Source organism: Solanum stenotomum, chromosome 8 (genome assembly GCF_019186545.1).
Source record: "Solanum stenotomum isolate F172 chromosome 8, ASM1918654v1, whole genome shotgun sequence".
Taxonomy (NCBI): Eukaryota; Viridiplantae; Streptophyta; class Magnoliopsida; order Solanales; family Solanaceae; genus Solanum; species Solanum stenotomum.
In genome coordinates this window covers 47906488-47928707 of record NC_064289.1, presented here as the reverse complement: position 1 = coordinate 47928707, position 22220 = coordinate 47906488, and the positions used below count along the sequence as shown (strand labels likewise).

The 22220-nt window shown below is 35.6% G+C and overlaps 2 protein-coding genes across 2 annotated transcripts in view; both read left to right on the top strand.

Annotated features, from left to right (window-relative positions):
• LOC125872833 (ATP synthase subunit d, mitochondrial) overlaps positions 1 to 22220 on the top strand; it is a 739546-nt gene that overhangs the window by 661567 nt on the left and 55759 nt on the right. The gene's annotated exons all lie outside the window — the stretch shown is intronic.
• On the top strand, positions 3376 to 20523 carry LOC125872821 (E3 SUMO-protein ligase SIZ1-like). Its single transcript, XM_049553620.1, has 17 exons — positions 3376 to 3516; positions 3731 to 3786; positions 6018 to 6098; positions 6598 to 6640; positions 10114 to 10186; positions 10440 to 10596; positions 11089 to 11225; positions 11816 to 11884; positions 15251 to 15338; positions 15414 to 15489; positions 15880 to 15953; positions 16192 to 16299; positions 16847 to 17008; positions 17939 to 18043; positions 18145 to 18225; positions 18373 to 19543; positions 19934 to 20523. Exons 2-17 carry the CDS (start codon positions 3772 to 3774, stop codon positions 20068 to 20070), a joined length of 2577 nt encoding a protein of 858 aa, XP_049409577.1. The 5' UTR covers positions 3376 to 3516; positions 3731 to 3771; the 3' UTR covers positions 20071 to 20523.

The following is a 22220-nucleotide window of genomic DNA, read 5'->3' as shown; positions in this document are numbered from 1 at the left end:
GAAACTTTATTAAAGATTAGGAAAAATAGCCCGACCATTATATTCAAAAACAGGAAGCAAAGGGCAAAAACATTTTAACCTAGAAGATATAAAATTAGTACAACAAATTAAAGAAAAAGTTAAAAAAATTCCAGAACTAAATATACCACTAGAAACTGATTATTTAATAATTGAGACAAAAGGCAGTTTTCAAGGATGGGGAGCCGTATTGAAAGCCAAAACAAATAAATACAGTGATAAAACAGACGAAAAGATTTGTGCCTATCAAAATGGAAAATATAAAGAGAAATGAAATATGAGCAGTATAGATGTAGAGGTTTTAGCAATAATATTCTAAATAGCTTTAAGTTATATGTTTTAAATAAAATGAAGTATTAGTAAGAACTGACTGCGAAGACATAGTTAAATTTCATCAAAAAATAAACCAAAAAGCTAGTAGCAAGATAAGATGGCTAAACTTTATTGATATCTATCTATCCAAATGTTATATTTGAATATATAAAAGGAAAAGATAACAATCTATCAGACCAGTTAAGTCGACTAAATATAAAAATGACCTAACTATACATTTGTTTCAGCATGAGACCAGCAGGTCCAACTCCAATAGACAAAGGCAAAGGAGTACCCTCAGCATCCGACACATACGCTCAGACTCTAGTACGTAATATGAAGTTTAGACCCTAGACAACATCAGTAGAAATGATGGAACACATGTATTTAGGTAAGCACAATTTAATTTGTTATCCAAAGTCAAATTTATCATTTAGAAAATTGCCAGAATGTGTGTTAGATAGACCTCAGAAATGTTTGGTAGACAACTTATGGATGACATATAATAAGAAAGACAGTAAATATTTCATAGCCTTATTAAATGAATTATGTCAATATTTTACCGACAAAAGTAGAGAAAATAAATTTAAATATTATGTTGTAATACATGGCAAAACTAATGGTATTTTTCAAACTTGGATAGAAGTATTAGACTCCATAAACGGGGTTAAAACCCCTCTTTTTAAAGGATTTAACGATTTTACTGAAGCTCTAGATTATGCAAGATAGATATTTGGTTATATCTCCCCAGCCCTCAGGCAAAATCCACAAAAGACCCCTCAATACAATATCCAAAAAGACACCAATAAAATAATTTTCTGTGACCACTGTTCCTCGATGACCGATGCCTTCAAAAGATTAAATGAAAAAGTCGAAGCCTTACTCCAAGAAAATGTCAAATTAATGGAGCAGGTAAAATTATTTAAAGGTAAGGATTCCTCTCAAAAGGCTCCCGCCGGTACACAGATTTCAGCACCGAGTTTTCCATCTCAAGATAAAATGGATAAGAAGGGTATGCATTCCCAAACGAATGCAATAAGATCTACCATATTAGATGATAAAGATACGGCTAGTCCGGTTCGTACGGTAGCGGGTAAAGACACCTCTAATCCGTTTATGGCTGTCACTTTTCCAAAAAGTGAAGAAGAAAGTTCTTCATCCAGACGGCGACTACCCAGATCCTTTATCCCAGTAGAGACACTAAAAAAGAAAACTATGCTCCACAAAAAGAAAAAAAATAATAAAATAGAGAGCATAATAAAACAGACTTTAGAGAAGTTTTTTCAAAAGGGATAGGACAAACATGTAATTACTACAGAAAATTCAGATCCAAGTGAAGATAGACTGATACCAGATACAGACCGAATAAATACAAGCTCGAGAAGAGACAGTCCAACAAATAATAGTCATAGATCCCCTAGTTCCGGAGAAGAAAATTATGGAGAACATTCATATTACCAAGACGCCCAAAATTCAAATGAAGATGATGACTGTGGAATGAGCTTCGATTCTATCGCTTTGCACAACTTGGATACCTAAAGACGAAGAACGCAAAAAGACAAACAAGATGAAGACAATAAAATAAAGTGTGAATAAAGGTGTGTGCTATGTGGGTATGGCCACATTTGTCGTGTGAGTGCTTACTTTATAACTATCCTCTAAAAAGGAAAAAACTGATAAGCACATGTCAAATAAGTGACAATAATGCATGTGACAATGGGTCCCAAATATGTGCCCGACGTGTATTATTCAATCTTATCTTTAGAGTGTCGGCTAATTTTAAGCCACTACTTTTTATCTTTTTATCCTTATAGTGTCGGCCAAATTTAGGCCACTACTTTATTTCTACTTTAAACCTTAAAACCTCTATATAACGAGACTTCGAGGAAGAAAAGAAGGACACACAACATATTTCCCTTATCAATGTTCCGACAAATCCTCTACACGACCCAAAACAAAGACCACTAAAAACCCTCTTGTAATATTAAGTTTGTGTAAAAGTGTGCATTTGAGCTTGTAAGAGTCAGTCAGGATTCCTGAAAGGGAAATCTCTCTCCGTCCAAATCATGTAAGTCTCCTATGTTTTCCTGTATTTTTCCCAAAAAAATAATCTTCTATGTAAATTATGTTTGTATTATACCATGTTATTTTTTCTTGAACTACCCTTAGTATATGGTTAAACTCTTAATTTCTTGATAACAACGATGGAATAACCTGTAAATTCCTAGAATGTTTTACATGCATTAAGAAGTCCGCCATGATTAAATGACATTGTGTGCCATTTCCGGGGTGGGGTTAAAGAAGAAGTTATCAAGAACACAGGTTAAGAGAGAGATATGAACGGGGTAATATAAAAAGGGGAAATATATATATATATATATATATATATATATATATATATATATATATATATAGATATAGCAAAAAATCCACGACAAACATGATAGGACACATCGTGAGAGGGAGTACTGAGTAGGATTTAAAAAATCAATCTGCATATTTATTCTAACTCGTTATTTTTAGTTAATATATATATATATATATATATATATATAAATATAATTTTCTCTCGCTTTATACAAACACAAACACATTTTATACATTTGCGTTTGTATGAAAGCGAAAGAGGCGAGCGAGATTCACCAGAAGAGATACGATATAACAACAGTTTGCTATGGGGTACAATTAAATCAAACTATGGTTATAACATTTAATTTGAGTTAATAATTTGCTATTATATACAATTTTCCCTTTAAGAAAAGAGGGCTGACCCGATAAAGTCCGTAGCCCACGTACTTGTGGGCTAAACCAATCATTTTTTGGCCCACACCAAAAATAGGTTAGCTCGACCTGATCCGTCAAATTTTAAAGCCTGTATAAATTAATTCGAATTAGATAACCCAGCCCATATTGATAGCTCTAGGGCCTATGCTAGCACGGGGGACATGTGTCTAGTCCCATATAAGTGAGAGGATCCAAACCCGGATTTGTTTGCATGAAATAAACCGTATTTGATAATGAAGGATACATCCGTAATATTTGGTAGTAATCTGATTATAGGTTATATGAATTAAAGTCCAAAAGGTCGGTAATCTCAAATATATATGCGAAAAAGAGAAGCTAAATCGCCGTGAAGCAGCAGCTATTTGCTGATAAACCCTAGGTGATTTCAGGTTCATCCTGAAGGTAATTTCTTTTCTCATTTTTTGATTAATACTTCAATTCTAATTGTTGTTTTTTATTTTTTTGTGAATTTTCCATTTTATGATCGGTTTTTTATTTGAAACTTGCTAAGGAATTCCATTGAATTTTTTCTTTTTAGGATTTTGATTTTTTCTGGTAATAATTTGTATGTGAATTGATGTTTTCATGTGTTGTTTCTGGGTGAATTTGTGATCAGGCCACAACATTCTGTAGTGGAGTATCATCAGGCGTGTGAAAATGCTTAGCTGCAAGGTAATTAGGGTTTATCGAATGTCATTGATTTTTGTTTTCTTGCTCTGTTGCTGGCATTGATTTAATCACCTTTTGTTTATCAACTGTCATTGAATTGGTTGCTTTCTTTTATAGTATAAGTGTAAGTTAGAGTTATTTTCCTTAAAAAGGTGAGTTTTTTTTAATGCAAGAATGACATACATAATACATTGGTAAATTGATATGATAGTTGATTGATGAGGGCAGAACACCAATACTGAAAATAAAGCCTGTGCTAGTCAGATATAGTATAGTTAGGGCTCGAACCCCCACAGAGAACCTAACCTTTAAAACTAGGGCTGAAACAAATTAATTGAACTCATTTTCAAAGAAAGAAGACTAAAAAAGAAAGAAGAAGTGAATCACCTAGGAATAGGAAAGGAATGGATCTTCACATGTACAATTCATCTTTTGCTAAATAATAAGAAATAAATTATTCCCCAACAAGGACGTGTATTAGGTCCTTGCTGATTCCTTGCAACATGGTGCATCTCTTAATAAAGGGGCGTGAAAAGTGGAGACTTTGGGACTAAATAAGCTGTCAAATCAATTTATTCTTGGTAGTTGAAACTTGAAAGCAATTTAAATAGAATAATTTGTTCAAACATCATCAAACAAATATTTAAAGTGATCTAAAGTTTTTAGCCAAGACTAAAGAGATTTACTGAAGGAAGAAAGCAGAAACCTGATTTTAGATGATTAGTGTAGATTTCGCTCTTTGATTGAAAACATAAATATTAATTAGTTTCCACAGATATAAATGTCTATTTCTGTCCCCTATATGCTAAGTTTTCTCTCAAATAACTATAACTTAAAGATACCAGAAACACATTGAGAATTCAATTTATGTGTGTGTTTAGAAACGGCATATTTTAGATAACAATGAAGCTTCTCTCGAATACTCCAACTCTGATAACAGTCTCCTACACTTGCTCAAAAAAAAAAAAACCTTAATAAAAAAAACAGTCTCCTACAACCAATTCTTCTCTCAAATTAAACAGCTTGTTAGAGAACCACTAGTGAAAATACTTCAAGCACACGATTCCCTCTGAATTCCTCTCTTGAGTAAGTTAAGATACAATCTCGATGAATTCACCATAAAAAATACACAATAGGTATTAATTCAAGAAACTAAAATCTAAACTAATATATCATCAAGTTTCCATAAAGAACGTTACTCCATAAAAGAGTTCATATCATGAATCATAGAAATTGAACAGCTAGATTGCAAACCAATTAGGATAATGTAATTTCTCTTCCAAGTTCCTTGGCTGAAATCTGCAATATACAGTCCGTAATTAAGATCCCTAACTTGTGGAACAAATACGTGTACTTGAGGATATGTCAAAAGCTCCAAAATATCCTAAACGTACAACTTCTACGTTGGTGCTTTGGTGCTGGATTTTGTACATTCTTTTCACACAATACTCCGTATGCGCCTCCATTTAATCCACCCCACTCCAATACAATGTGTGACATCCTCGGCGACCTCACCATTTCCAGGCAATAAGCATTTGGTCAAGGGAATTGGAATAACTATAATCAAAATATATGCAATCATGTCAATCAAGTTAAATAGCCAGTTTAAAATACTGATTTAGATGAAAAAATAATAGTTTTATGGCTTTTGAAAAAAAAACTAACTTTTGGGTTTTTCTTAGTCAATAAAAGTTCCTTCATAACATTTTAAAATAATTAATGTATCAATTTACCAACTGTATTTACCGTCTGCTGTTGCACTCTTATAGACAGAGCCCATAGGTAATGAGGCGCACACATTGGCACCTTAGTGTCCACACTGAAGCGCCACTGAAGCCAGGAAACACACAATTTGGCTTTAAGTGAGTTTTCAGGGCTGTAGTGTGCCTCAAACGAGTCTTTAAGAGAATGATTGGTCCAACCTCTTCCCGTCTATGAGGAGCAAAGACTATGGAGTCTTGTGATAGTTGATCTCATCTCATCTTCTCAAGCAAGACAGTCTCCTCATTGTAGTCCAACCTCTTCCCGTCTACGAGGAGCGAGGACTATGGAGTCTTGTGATAGTTGATCTCATCTCGTCAGAGTTTGTTATAGTCTAATAAAAAAGTACTGCGACGTGAAGTAGGAAATTAATCTTGGCATTATCTCATATAATGTCCTTCTGGGGTACAATATGGTATAAGGGAACTGGATGCACCTGTCTTTTTTTATTGACAAATAATTTTCTCTTATAGGATAAATTGGCACATTTTCGAATAAAGGAGCTCAAAGATGTGCTTACTCAACTTGGTCTCTCAAAGCAAGGAAAGAAGCAGGTTTGAACATTTTATTTGATTGTTCGTGGTTTCATATGTTGAACTTGACTTCTTTTTAATTTCATTCTCATATTTCCTGATGTTCCAAACAGTTTCCTCTTACTTTGTTACATCTGTGTTGGGTTATAGCCATATTGTTCTGTATAAGTCCAACAATTTGTTTTTTGCTTTCTAAGTTATTTATATCATGATCTTTCTAGGGTTTCAATTACATTTTATTCAGTTGGTCCTTTTCATCAGTTGTTGACAAGAATGTGTAGTAAGACTTTGGTGTTGTCTACTATTCCTTTGAATAAGGCCTTACTTTTGGAATCTTGTTATCAGTTTTAGTACGAGTGAGAGTATGCTTCTTTAATTTTGTGGGGCTATTTTACTTTAATGATTCACAGGTTTCCTTTCTTTATAACAAGTTGGTTTTCACTGTAACCCAACTTTGAATTAGTAATTATTTTTTATTATCATGGGTATGTGTCTGACAGTCGTATTTGTCATGATGTAGGATCTTGTTGATCGCATATTAGCAATTCTTTCAAATGAACGAGGTGAGGAAGCCACATATCTTGCGTGGAGAAATTCCAGGGAACTGTTAGACCTATTCTACTTGTAGATATTGTTTTATATAGTTTTACTATCTATGTTTGTTCTCAACTATTTTTTCGTTCTTCATACCATTCCTACTAGTGATATGCACTCATTTTTTGGGTGACCTTGTCAAACTTTGTCTTTGTAGTAAATTCTTATAATGTCAAGTAATTCATTTTAGTGTATCTAGAACTGCCCTTCCTCCAAAGGCTAACCTTTCCTATTTCTTATGTACTTTTTTTAGTGTGACCTCATCAAACTTTGTCTCTGTAGTTCATTCATGTACATCAAAAGATCTACTTTAGTACGTCTGGAACTCTCCTCCTCCTAAGTGTAGGGATGATAAATGGGCCGTTTGGACTGAAGTTTGGTGGGTCAAGATGGGCTGAACCAATAGATGAGTTAATGCCCAACCTTGCCCAAAGCTTGTTTGTGCTTAAGATGATGGGTCATCACCCAATCTATTCAATTTGACTCAACTTTTATTATTTCCTTTTAGAGATAGAAATAAAATTTTCAATAATTCTATTGTTAGGAAATAATAATGTTGTTTTAAAATCAAATATAGGGGTTTAAATGGGTCTTGACCTATACGGTTCATTGCCTTAAGATTTTGGATTAGATATTCAGATTTTCACATAATATCAGGGCAAGACTTGGGAAACTTGTTCCTATGTAGTGTCTTTATCCTTCTAGCTCAAATTGTATATAGTCTCTACCTGTCCTATTGTTGTGGGTGGACTAGTACTTTAAAAAGCAAAGGCACAAATTATTTACTTATCATGGGACTAGATGGGAATCTTGAGGCCAGGGTGTAAGTCTCACAAATTTCTAATTTTATTACTTTTAGAAATAAGATTTTGAAAATATATAAATTAATATTTTCTTTTATCATTTATAGATAAATACATTCATATGTTTATTATTTTAAAAAATTAACATTAAAAATATACATGTTAATGTATAAAAGTAATAGAATTTGACATGTGAAGCTTTTCCATTTTGCCAATTGTGAGCCTTTTCATATAGGTCGGTGTTGTCTTTGTTACTATTTTGTTATATTCTAAAGAGTAATAAAGTGTTTCTATCTAGACATTGAAAGCGTGTTTAGAAATCCAGACTCCAGAAGCATCCTCTCGTCTTGCCTCTTCTATGTGACTCAATGCCCTCACTCTTCTCCGGGAGAGTTCTCTGGTGTCTCCTTCGCTTCCTTCAAACAATGGCTTCCTAGATTTTAGTGGTGTTCTTAGGTTATTCTCTTTTATACGGGCTTGTGAGGACTTGTCCTGTCTCCCTAACTATGTCCTCTAATTAGATTGAAAGATATTTTTAGATCAGGGAGAATTTTTGGTAATTAGGTTTTCAACCTAATGGTCAAAATCTATTGAATTAGATTGGCGCTAAATATCAATTAGGGAGATCCAGTAATGAAATTGGGAAGTGTTACTGGCTTTGCTATGTAAGTAATGTGCAAGGTGCCATTCGGTTCCACCTCAATAGTCTAGGCGTTCGCTTCAAAAAACTTGCATGCTTCAAAAAATTTGCACCCACTTTAGACTTTTGAAGTCTCTGAATATTTTTGACATGCCTTGTCTCGAGTTTTTTTTTGAAACACTGCGCTGGACTCCTTTCTATCAACTCATTAGAATTGCCCTTGGTTCATTTCTCTTTCAATTTTGGGAGCAACTCACTTTGCTTTTATCACACTTTTGCCTATATAATCTACACTCAGTGCTCTAGGCCCACTTTTAGCTTGTAGAATCACTTCAGTCCTCTAATAAAAACCAGTTGACATGCTGAAAGTAAAGAAAAAGTAAAAAAATGAGTTATTAATCCTTGTTAAGACTTAGAAGCCAATTACACATGCGGGAGGATGTCAGAATATATAATATTTCCTAGAGCGGATATATATGGGCATCCAAACAAGCTTATAAAAGTTTTACTACTTCATTTATTGCCTTAAGATTTTCACTGAGATGCTTACTCTGATAGATTTCTAGTTTACAATAATGACAAACTTCCCTTTTTGAAATTTGATTACTAAATAAACTATACCTTTCCTTTCAAAATTTAATAACTGAGTAACCTCTACCTTTCGTTGAACCCTGCACAAATGTCAGATGCTTCGTGCATTGGGTTGCTCTTTAAATTTTTTATGTACATAAGAAACAATGTTTTTGTGTTTTTAACAACAAACCCAGTGTAATCCCACAAAGCGGGGTCTGGGAAGGGTAGGGTATGCATACCGTACCCCTACCTTTAAGGTAAGAATTACCCACAATTTGAAAAAAGATTTTGCAATTACAAAACCCCATCAACCCTGAGTGAACACAAATACTTTGTTAAAGTTTTGTGACAAATAATTATGAAGAGAAAAGGTTACAAAGGTTGAAAAAAGCACCAATTGAATCTAAGTGTACGCCTTGGAGGTGGCTCCTGGTCTTAGCTCTCTTGACAAAGGTTGAGGGATTTGAGGCTATAAGTTTGAGTCCTACTCCAAGTGAACCAAGCCTAGTATTGAAGTGGAGAAGGGTAGAGGTGTTGCCCCACTGTGCTTGGACTAAGGGTTGACTCTAGATGGATTTCTCAGTATCAAAGAAAGAAAAATAGTATATGCTTGGAGGCACTCAATGACAAATTAATATATGTCCACAAGGGGAAAATGGGACAAGGAAATAAGTTTGTCTACAAATCCTTCTTCGGGGTGGCCCAGTGGTTTGAGCTTGGGACTTCCATGTTGGAGGTCTCAAGTTCGAAACCCCTTGCCAGCAAAAGCAAGGGGTTTGCCTTCTGGGTCGAGCTCGTCGCACCAGGCTTGCCTAGTGCGGGTTACCTCTCCTATGTGGTTTGCGAGCTATTGCATAGGAGCGGGGGTTTTACCCTGTGCGCACCAAAAGGGTAGCGGCTGCGGGTTTCCCTTGTCATAAAAAAAAAAAAATCCTTCCATTGAATTTTGAGTTTACTCGTGCAAAAGAAAAGACTGAGATAGATACTACATTGATTGTGATCATCATGCTTCTTACTTAGCTGGGTCCCTTTCTGTGTGCACACAATTCGGGTTGAGAGTTCCTTCTATTTTGTTATTTTATGTTCAACTTTTATTATACTCGAATGTCCTGTTTTTAATGTAGGATTTAATTCCTTTCATATTTGTGTAACAAACCAAACCATATTTCTAAGTGTAGCCTATGAAACAACTAATACTAATTTTGTTACTTTTTGCTTGCCTCGGTTACCCTTTGAGTGCACAATTAGAGTAAAGATTTCCTCCGTCCTTTTGTGTAGTTTTCTATGTGAAATGCTTGCTATACTTTTTTAGTATCCTGCTCTTAGTTGTGGTATTTGTTGACTTTCATGCTTGAGCAGAAAACCATGTTCTTAGTCGTACTGTTTTGAATAGCGAATGCTAACATATTTATGTGATTTCGAACAGTTTCAGGAATGTGTGCAAAGAAAAATAGTGTTGGAAAGGAAGAGGTTGTCAAACTTGTTGATGGAATTTACAGGTATAAAACAGCCCTGATCCTGAGTACACTTAAGTAACAGGAGTGAAGGTTCTTTTATAGGGATTTACCGGGAAATAAGCTTGTATTACTTCTTCATTTCAGACTTCCATTTGCATCAATGCGACATGATTATGTGTAATTCATTTTGTCTTTGTTAACTTAGATGAAACAGACATGATAATTTTTTACCTTGTACACTTTACTCAGGAATTCTTTGATTTTTTTCCATAGTAATATTTGTTGCTTCTTCCAGAAAAATGCAAGTGAATGGGGCAACTGACCTAGCATCTAAGTCGCAAATTGTCTCAGACAGCGGTAATGTAAAGTTAAAAGAGGAAATTGAAGATACTTACCAGATGGAGATTCGATGTCTCTGTGGAAGCTCGCTACAAGCTGAAACGATGATTCAGGTTTCTCTACTCTTCTGTGCTGATCCTTTCGTCAGCCTTAATTGTGAAAATACACTTGCACATGCAGAAGTATCCTGTGTATATTGCCCTGATTGAGGAAAGGCTCCTCTAATCTTCAGATTATCTTTCAGACAAAATGTGTAGTAAATTTTGTATGCCAAACATCTTCAATTGTACAAGGTTTTTCTAGTCTAATATTGGCCTCTACCAATATTGAGATTTGAGATGTTTTATTGTTGACCTTTGTTATATTCTATGAGCATTATTATGGTTTGAATGTAGACATATTTTCATCTTCTTCGTCGCTGCATGGCTGTGATTTGTGCAGAAATTATGTGTTCATTATTCTATGTCTGTTGCAGTGAGGGGTATATGCGTTCCTTGTATGTGATGATGTATCAATATATGGTGTCATCCCTAGTATTTAAAGCTTCTGTTTCTTTTTATTCAATACATTTCATTTTTGAGTCTAAAATGGAATTTTTCATGCAGTGTGAAAATATAAGATGCCGCGCATGGCAACATGCAAGCTGTGTCATCATTCCGGAAAAACCCACAGAAGCGGGTTCTCCTCCAGCTTTACCTGAAACTTTTTACTGTGAATTGTGCAGATTGAGTCGCGCAGATCCGTAAGTTGTCACTTCTTATTCTGTTTACTTAGCTTCATCTGATTTTCTAAACCATAGGATGCTACAGTGCAAGTACAGTACATTCTGTTTTCTTCTTCTTCGTTAAACATCATAGTCCATACGGTCATGCATATTCAATTATACTTTCTTCCTTTGTTCCTTTTTGGGATTTGGTGGTTGCAGTTGTGGGAGACGGGTTGGAGAATTTGGCTTTAAAGAGCCTGCAGATTAATCTGTGACAGAGCAAGTTATTGCCACTTCATATTTATATCCTTGTTGTAGGTCTGATATCCTTAAGCATAGGATTTAGATGTTCAGGATTTTCCGAGCAGGGAGCTTTTCAGCTAATTTGGTTTTGTTAAGTCATCACTGTTACTAGATGTCGATAAGCGGTGTACAGAAGATGTGGGTGCTAACCTGGTGATTGCCAGTGTGGGAGTAAAATCTTAAAAGAGAGGCTGGCGTAGTGGTGTTAATTGTACCCAGAACTGACACTTCATTTTCTGTGCATATATATACTCAAGTGTTGCCTTGTTCTTTACATGATTGTAAGTGCTTTGACCTTCACTAATGGGATTATTTATATGCAGGTTCTGGGTGACGCTGTCAATGCCTTTATTTCCTACTAAGTGGGCTGTCACTAGTGCACCTTTAGATAGGTGAGTTACTTGTATCCTTTTAGTCTTGTGAAGCTATTATGTCTAGGAATAGGTCTGCTGCTGTTCCTTCTTGTTTGGATATAAGTTTACCTTGTTTGTGTTATTAATTTCTTTAAAGCAAGTCTTTTTTCTTCAAAATCCTAAAGCACAACAAAGGTGATAAGGTCATGAAGCAAAAAGCAAGAAGTGATGCACATAGTTTTGGACATTTTACAATTCGATACATATATGAATTTAGTACTACAGTAATAACATTTCAGTTAAAAAAACTAATCTCATCATCTGATGTCGATTTGCAATAATGTCAATATTAATCCAGCTTTTCAAAGTTGAGATTCAAAGAATTGACTGCTCTTGTTGTGATCACTTTCCACGTCATTGTTTGGAACACACACTTGTGTAAAGTGCATGGCTTTGCCCATGAAGTGATGACCGCTCACTTCGTATTGCTTCGTTGTTTGAATCGACGAACTTATGGCTTTTAATTACACCGCCTTGAACTGTGTCAACAAAGTCAGAGTAGACAGTTTTTAATGCCTATTTTGGTGGTTATTAGAAAGGAGAATTTTGTTTCTTTCCCTCGTACAGATGGGATAGGTTGGGGTTTTTTTCTAGCATAACAGGGTACTATTCTAGTTGTCTGATGCAATAGAGAGGCATAAAGACGGAAATAATTGGACACGATCTTATCTTTATCTCTCTCAGTGATGGGTTTGGTATTTGAGTGATTAAAGCACTTTGAAATGGGCTCATGACACGGGCTTAATCTTGCATCTTTTGTGTATGCATAGTTAGTATATTATTAAATGACAGATCTTCTGTTTGTATTTGTATCTACACCATGTCAGGTCCGAAGTACCAATTAAACATGAAAAATATCTGAAAATGTAAGATTGACATCATCTAGAAATATGTTACTAATTTTAATCACATTCAGTTACATCCAAGTCATGTTGTGGCATTTAATGTTACTAATTTCAATCACATTCAGTTACATCCAAGTCATATTGTGGCATTTAATGTAGGGATAACACATACATACCCCATCAACTTGTCCCGAATTTTCAACTACATACCTAAACTTTGCAGGGATCTTATTATCTCCTTAGACTTCTCCGAAGTAGAATAAATACTTGCTTTCTATGGACAACCAGATTTGGTGTTGAGTGTTGTAAGAGACGGCAGTCACACATGTATTTTACCATTTAAAATTTTCCCCATTTTTTCTCTTCTTTAAGACCTTCACTATCACAACAATGCCCATTTTTTCCACGCACTATATGCAAATGCACAAGGCACCATCTTCATCCCTCCACTCTCGACACATCACAACATCTCAACCACCAATTTTCTATACCTAAAGCCCCATCCCATTCGTCTTCCTATACACACCCATTGATGAGTGATAACCATGCACAATAAACCACCCAGCAAAATGCTCATTGCCATATCCACCACAATATCTTCACCACACCCCAGCAACCCATCTCTTATTTCACTTCAAAGCTGCACCTTTTCCTTCACTGTCATAACCAACATCCATCCACACATACAAAGACACTATTCACAAGAGGATTCTTCCCATTTCCATACTGGAATGGAGATCCTTCTATAGAGTTTTCTGGCAATTGATTTTCCATTTGACCAAGTCTGCAGAATCATTTTAGATCCGATTCAAGGGAGTTTTTTGAGGGGTGCTGTAGAGAATAAAAAGGAAGGAAAAAGGTCTCGCAGGAGAAAATTTTTCTGGTCAAAGTTTCTTTGTTACAAATCTGTGTTAAAGGGGGTATTATGAGGAGTTTTTGAAAATAAAAAGAGATAGGGACAGAGGAGATAAAAGAGTAATCGCCAGAAAACCTATTACAACTAAGCTTTGTTTCCTTTTCTCAAAAGTTTGTGCTGCCGACAATGGGAGAAATAACACTAATTTAAATGGAGAGAAATAAGAAAACAGTGGGAAAATATATTTGATGAAAGGAAATGTTGTAGATAATAAAATTTTAACCTGATTTTGCTCTTTACACACCTAAATGGAGTGAATGGACTCTTTATGCCATTGCAGCAAAAGATGGTGTGATTATTCCACTTCAGAGCAGTCTGGAGTCATAGGACTGCCACAAACTTTAGGTGTGTATTTGAAATTTGGGACAAGTTGAGGGGGTGTTTATGTCTTATCCCTTTAAGTATATGACTTCCTTTGCTTCGTTCCCACTCTTTATGCTGGTTTGTGATATGTATTTGTGTACGTTATTAAGTTGTAACCACAAAATATGATGGGTGTATGGAGTATGAGGAACAGCGCATCTAATTTTTGGTGTGGAATTGGATTGAATTCTTAGCTTTTTCAAAATTAGATTTACATTTACGAATCTGCAAAGAATACAATTATCACAATTTATTATGGTTAAAACATCATATTTGACAATGACGGTCAAAGAAAAATTGTTGATTGCTCAAATAGTAATAATGATGTTCTTTTGGGGCAAATGGGGTAGTCTGTAGAACTTATTGTAGACATATTAACTCACTGAAAGGATCTATTATGTGCTTTCTGGGCATGGTTTAAAAACTCTTCCTTGTCCTCTTCATGCTATAATTTGAAGAGTAGCATGCTTAACCCAATATAATTCGCAGAAGAAGGGTGTTTCATGTTAAGTAATAGATGTTATCTTTGTGAAGAGAATCTGGAATCACTCGGTTTAACGACTCTTCTTTGTCCTCTTCATACTATAATTTGAAGAGGAGCATGCTTAACCTAATATGATTTGCAGAAGAAGGGTGTTTCATGCTAAGTAATAGATGTTATCTTTTTGAAGAGGATCTGGAATCACTCAATCACCTATTTATTCATTGCAAAGTGGCTAAGCTGCTGGGAGCTCCTCCTAAATCTGTGCCGTGTAGTCTGGGTAATGCCTTCAGATGTTAGAAGTCTACTGGAAAGCTGGAATGGGCATAAGATTACAAGTATCCAGAAACAGTTATGGAAGACCTATCCCTGTGTATTTTCTGGACCATTTGGAATGAGAGAAGAACCATATTTCTGGAGTCAAGAACTTGCATCTTCAAAAACTGTTACTTTTGGTGTGAGGGGAATCTGCTAGACAATATGAATCAGAATATGGATTTCTTGGATTCTCTTGGGAATTATGTAACTTGAACTTATTGTATGATGTTTGTTTCTGTACTTTTCTGCACCTTCTTGGTACTTCTATTAATAAAACTTTTACCTTGTAAAGAATTGATTCTGCCCTTTTAAACTGCCTGTTCTATTGTGAACATACTGCCTTCTTCATACTGACGTTATAGTGTGTTGATGCAACTATAATACCATTTATGAATCACTTTTAACATTTTAAAAATTTTCAGCACAAACCAAATGCAAAGGATTGAGAAATTATTTCAGCTCAGTAGAGACGACATGGAGTTATTGGCGAAGCAGGAATACGATGTTCAGGTTGTTCGTTGAATATAATAACTTGCCCTTGAGTAGCTATTCTGTATTCATGGTGTTTGTTTTGTTAAATTTCAGGCTTGGTGCATGCTTCTCAATGACAAGGTAGAATTTAGGATGCAGTGGCCTCAGTATGCTGATTTGCAGGTCAATGGTATGCTCTACTCTGTCTTGCTTCAGTTATATAATCTTGACCCATGCAGAATTAAGTGCTGAAAATATATCCTTCTCCAGTAATTCATTCTGGGTCCGGCAACATATTCTGTATATTATGTGTTAAATATGTTTCATCTTTCCGATGCAAAGGCCTGGTCAGCCTTGTTATAGAATACGCAGTTGTAGAACTCACAGGCGCAAGCAAACTTGAAACAGTGTTTTTGACTTTTATTTGTACCCTTCTCATGTTAAATATATTTTCTGTCTTTGTTCTTGTTTATTTTCTCCAAAAGCAATCTCCATAGACATGATAAAAACTGTTTCACTTCTAATTTTGTTTAGGAATTTTTTGCCAGTTCAGTAATTTTTATTATATTTGAACCAACAGGAGTTCCAGTACGTTGCATAAATAGACCTGGCTCACAATTATTAGGTGCAAATGGTCGAGATGATGGTGCAATAGTGAGTATTTTATTTATGCATACCTTTCTATCTTCCTAGTTTTTTGGGAGGAGCAGATTAGTTGTACGTTTATGTGCTGCTCGTGGTTGCCTAAGGCAAAACTATCTGTGACTATACTTTGTAGTTGTATTTCATGCTTGCTACTTGCCATTTTTTGGTTTTTGTATTGACATATATACAGGACAGCTTTTGTTTTCCTGAATGTTCCTCTCAAGTTAATGTCTTGCTGTTTTGACAGATCACACTATGCTCCAGAGGTGGAATGAACAAAATTTTGTTAACAGGATGTGATGCTCGTATCTTTTGCTTTGGAGTTAGACTTGTACGGCGTCGTACTCTCGTACAGGTAGGCAAATTTCTCCAGTTACACGTAACTTATTTGTTTCAAAGGCTGTTGCATTTTAAGTATTTCGCAGAAGCTTGTGATTATATTTTTGGGAACAATTTATTGTGTATGTTATCATTTCATCTCATCATCTTCTCTCTTTTATAGTATTGCACCATAGCTGCTTTATGTGTTTCTAAGAATTGTGCACTATATCTTCCCTAGTGAGCAGTAACTGCTTTTATTTCTGAGATTCTCAAAAACGAGTCAGAGAACTTCTGTTTCTCAGACATGTCTTGAAGTAGGCTCAGGCAACTGCTTGCTATTCATCTCTTGAGCAAAGTTCATCTGGGGGATGTGGAGTTTGGGCATATGTAGTTGTAATTGAGTTTTTTTTTCTAAATTTTTTTTAAAGCTATTTTCTATTATTACTTTTATTCCCCTGCTTGTAGTATATTTCTGATCACTTTACATCTAGTTTGACTATTAATAGACATGTACATGCACCTGGTCCTGATGTATTAACCCTTTATGGTGGTGTCTGAATAAAATTTTGTTTTCTTTTTAGGTTCTCAATATTATCCCTAAAGAGCCAGATGGTGAGGCATTTGATGATGCTCTTGCTCGCATTCGTCGTTGCATTGGTGGGGGAACTGCCACTGAAAATGCTGACAGCGACAGTGACCTCGAAGTGGTTGCGGATTTTATTACAGTCAATCTTCGATGCCCTGTAAGCAAATTCCGACATTGAAATCTTCTTTTTTTCCCACTGCCCTTTTCCAATGTTCTAATGTTTAATTATTGCATAATCTCTGCTCCACTTTCCCTGTGGTGTTGGTCTTCTCTTTCATGTATTCTCTCTCATTGCCAAAAGAAGAAAGTGATTGATATTTATTTAAAATTTGGCATTTTCCTGATGAGTTTCACTATCTTCACCTTCGTAGCCTGCTTTTATGATATGGTTGCATCACACATAGTTTTCTTTTTATGGGGTATATCCTTACACTCGCTCTCTCTCCCCCTCTTCCTATTTACCTTTGGTTTAAAGTAGACAGTCAAGCTGCAAAGTTGGCAATAGCTTACTCCTAGAAATCTTCCTCACATGCAATCAGAGCAATTGTAATGCACATTTTTCCAGCAGTATGCATGATTTGGGTTTTGATTTGATTGTTGAAACAAGAAACAATGGGGTCTATTTCTTCGAAAAAGCGTTGACTTTTCTGTTTTTGAGGCATCACCTTATCAAGTCAGATGATGAACCACAAATCAGCAGAGGGTTTAATAGATGCTGTTGTTTCTCCAGCAGCCAGAACTTAGGCTTAGTGAAAAGAACACAACATGCGATGTCTGGGGTAGGTACATAACTCACATCATGAGTTCAATCCTGCCACGGATAAGTTGGTACTTAAATGGAGGACAGTTTTGGAGCCCCCCCCAAAAAAAAAAAAAAAGAAAGGGAAAGAGATTTATTGTTGACTCGCCTCAAAATTCCAGCTCCTGTTATTATCTGGAAAAAAGAGAGATAATTGTTCCTGTCTTAAATTTGTATAATTTGCTTCCATTGGATTTGGTTATTTTGTTTGATGGTTTCTTGCATGTTTACCACTTTGTGAGGCAGCATGAATCGCATTATGATTTTCTCATGTGCATCTATGGGCAGATGAGTGGTTCAAGAATGAAAGTTGCCGGAAGGTTCAAACCTTGTGTACATATGGGCTGCTTTGATCTTGACATTTTTGTTGAAATGAATCAAAGGTCGAGGAAGGCAAGTAACTATGCCCCAGGTTTACATGTCTGTCAGGCTTAGATAAAAATCTCTGTTGTGTCTGCTGTTATTTAGTAACAAATGTTATTGATATGATGTAGTGGCAATGCCCAATCTGTCTCAAGAATTACTCTCTGGAGCATATCATTATAGATCCGTATTTCAATCGGATCACTTCTCAGGTATGTGTAGTAATTATCTGTGACTTTACACTTTCTTAGTCTTGTTATTTATTATTCACTTCCCAGGTATGGCTAGTTTTGCTTGTGATCTAACTATGTTAACCTCATTATTCTTTTTTTTGTTTCTTTTTGGCTTTTCTGGTGCAGCTGCAAACTTGTGGAGAAGAAGTGTCGGAAATTGAAGTGAAACCTAATGGTTCTTGGCGTGCAAAGGCAGAAGGTGATCGAAGGAGTATTGGTGATCTCGGACGGTGGCACTTACCTGATGGTACTCTCATTGAATCTCAAGATATAGAGTCAAAACCCAAGCCTGGAATTCTAAAGCACGTTATACAGGAAGGAGGCTCTGAAAGCTGTGGACTTAAAGTTGGGTTGAAGAAGAATAGAAATGGTTTGTGGGAAATTAACAAACCTGAAGATATGCAGACATTTCCACAAGGAGATGGAGTAAGAGAGAACGTAGAAAATCATGTTCAAAATATCATTCCCATGAGCAGCAGTGCCACTGTGAGTGGCAAGGAAGGTGAAGATCCCAGTGTTAATCAGGATGGTCTCGTTAACTTTGATTTCCCTACCAATGGGTTTGAACTTGAAACCATTTCTCCAAATTTTGCCCCAGCATATGGTTGTAATGACCGGAACCCCCCAGCACCAGCTAGAGGTGCTGAAGTTATTGTCCTAAGTGATTCTGACGAAGAAAATGAGCCATTCATCTCTTCTGCATCCATTTACAATAACAACCATACCAATGCACCTGTAGTCTCTTTTGCGGGTAGGCCTAAAGGAATTTCAGCTTCTTGCCATGACAACCGAACACTTGTTAATGATGGGAATTCATGCCTGGGGCTGTTCAATGCAAACGATAATGAATTTGTGATGAATATGTGGCCTTTGCCTACTGTTAACCAGGAGGGCCCAAGCTTTCAGTTATTTGGCTCAGCTATGCACCAGGGTTCTATCAACCGTGCAAGCTCTACCAATGGCTACTCGTTGGCTGCAGACACTGGCATTGGATCTTGTACTCTTCTTCCTGAATCTTCTGTTGATCATATGAATGCTGTAATGAATGATGGTTTAAATAACAATACCGTATTATGTGATGGTATTCAGGGATCACTTCATATATTTCTTCCTCTACCATTAAATGTATCAGTTGAGGCTGATGTGCGTCAGCCAGGTGTGTCAACTGGCGTTCACACTGAGGATTGGGTTTCACTTAGGCTTGGCGCAGGTGGGGGTTCTGCAGTTGCAAATGGGTTGAACTCAGGGAAGCCGCTGCAAACCAAAGACTCTTCCTTGAACGCATTGGCTGACACTGGTATGTCCCTATTTATAGATATTGTGTTGGAGATTAGAAAGAGAGAGCTGAGAAATGTCAACATTCACATTATATATGCATTTACACTGTATTAATACTTCTAATTGCAACAAATATTATTTAGGGTAAATAGACCACAATTATTTTTTCTGTGACTAGTCATGTTTGAATGCATAATATGATAAGTTGAAAAACTCTAATATAAGGACATACATGCGCCTAGAGTAGCATTACGGAACTCCCATCCTATTATTACTTTTTTGAAGTAGTTCTCAATGTGATGAAAGATGTTATAAGTGAGATAAGATATGTTGTCACAAGTATTCTTCTCCTTTGTTCTTCTGTTGAAGTTATCTGAACCTATTTTTAATGATGCTACTTTATGCACAGCTTCATTGGTTGTTGGTGTGAATGACGAAGTATCAATGACGAGCAGTAGGAAAAGATCAGATGGTCCATTTAATTTTCCTCGCCAACGTCGTTCTGTTAGACGGAGATGTCTAAATAATGATTCAGACACTGAATAGGGAGCCAATTGCACATATGAGGAATAATGATACTTGCTGCAAAAATGAGGATCCAATCACATGATATCTTGTTTGTAAGATCGATCTTGTCTGAATCGATCTTTTTGTCTTGGAGATGAACATGCATCTACCAACAGAGAAACTACCTTCAACTCCTGTGCTGGAAGTTCTCCAGCTTTTGTATTCTATTGTCTGGACTCGGAATCCCCCGCTCCCATATCCTGCCTGGCCATATTCTTCATTTCATTTTGTTGATGATGCAAGTGAATTGTACATTTGGATAGCTTGAATAGGGCAAGCTAATAGTACATTTTGATAGCTTAGCTAGGTTTAAAAAAATACTAGCAACAGCAGTTGGTAATTACTGCTGGATGTAAAGTAGCAAAGGAATAGGGGCCTATAGCCTGTAAATCTTACTACATTGAGTAATTTATAGACTATAGCATTTTGGAATTTGTGTTTCTCCTGTTGAGTACTCTTATAGTTAATCATTGAGATGATGGTTAAATCTCAACCATAATAAAAGGCTAGCCCCAACCAAATGTCAACTTCCTCAGATTAGGGAACCTTGGGAGAGCTGTAGAGACTCCAACTATCATTCCCTAGATCTGACAAACTCATTCTGTTTTTACCTTGAGATATTCAGATTATGAGTTTTAGCAAAACTTCATCATGGTGGTAAACTTTTAACTCCAAAAATCACTAGTTTTCAACTCAAGTATCCGTCCAAACTATTCAACTAAGTCCTGAATAACCCTAGAGACCTATAGCAATTTTCAAGCCTCGACTTCGACTATGTTAACCCAAAATATTGACATTAGCCAAATTCCAACTTTTAACTTTTTTGGTTTTGTCTACGAAAAACATGGATCGACTAGTGTCACCCATCCCACAAGTCATAAAACATGTATTATGCCTATGGAAAGTGCTATTTTAAGGGGGAAAAAGTCCTAATACTTGAATCATTGCGCGGATTGTTAGACTTCTTGACGTTGTTCACCTTTAAATTTTAATTAGATCAAGCTTCAAATCCTTGCACCATATTTTTTTAAAAGAAAAATTTGCACAAAATTTGTTCATCATCTCCTTCAGTAGTTCCTGATTGAAACATCTAAGCATTGATGACCTGGGGTTTAAAATATTATGCATGTTCAAAGACTTAAATCATCTTTAATTTTAAAAAAGAAATATAAGACTTAAAAGTCTTATTCTTGCACTGTGTATCGGTTTGGTTTTGAACTGTGTATCGGTTTGACTTATTGGTTATCGATTTGTAGAGATGCTACCATTAAGATATTGACATATCGGTTATTGATCATTATCGATTTAACCGTTAAGATTTGACACAAAAATAAATTAATTAAAAAAATCACTTAGAAACAAGGTGACAAATCAAATGAATCATGTACATGAGTACACAAGTTGCATCTTGCTCAAAAACAAACACTTTTACATTGTAGAATAACCAAGATTTTGAGCTAGCTAGAAATCTTTTTAAATATTGATACGGTTTAAAAAAATCTTGCATACGCCACTGCCATTAGGAATGATGATAAAATACGTTAGCTAGCTACATCACAAGTGGTCATTGGTAGCTGTGTCTTAAATATTATATTATTGTCTGCTGCCATTTCTTACTCGTCTAGATGATTTTGATCTGTAAACCTATTTGTAAATTAATTAATGATCCACTTTTTTCAACCCTTCTCTTTATTATGATCATTAATTTTAGTCTAGAAGAGAAATTATGTTTGCATGTGTAAGCAAGATTGGATGAATTTTACACTATAATCCTTGCATACAAAATCAAACAACCAAAAACAAAAAATAATGGCTTTCTAGAAATTTTGACTCTAGTTTAATAATTTTTGAGCGACGATTAGAAGTTCAAAATCACTTATAGAATTTACTAAACAAATAGAATAGGGGTAGAATATACATGGTATACTTGGCAAGTCAGCCATTTATATAAAGTGTTATATTATACTATTTTTAGTCAATCAACTCCCTCCAAATTGTGGAATTCAAGTTAAAGTCAGCAAAACAACTACTTCAAATGCCTTTATCTGGGACAGTCATATCTCATCTCATAACCCAGTCAAAAAACCATAATAAGACCTTCACTAGTATTGTTTTTTCTACAAGAATAA

Bases quoted from the DNA above. Each gene is read 5' to 3' on its own strand.
- LOC125872821 (XM_049553620.1), top strand. The intron at 15,339-15,413 runs GTTGTTCGTTGA...GTTAAATTTCAG, and splicing joins AGCAGGAATACGATGTTCAG to GCTTGGTGCATGCTTCTCAA. The intron at 17,009-17,938 runs GTAAGCAAATTC...ATCTATGGGCAG, and splicing joins CAGTCAATCTTCGATGCCCT to ATGAGTGGTTCAAGAATGAA.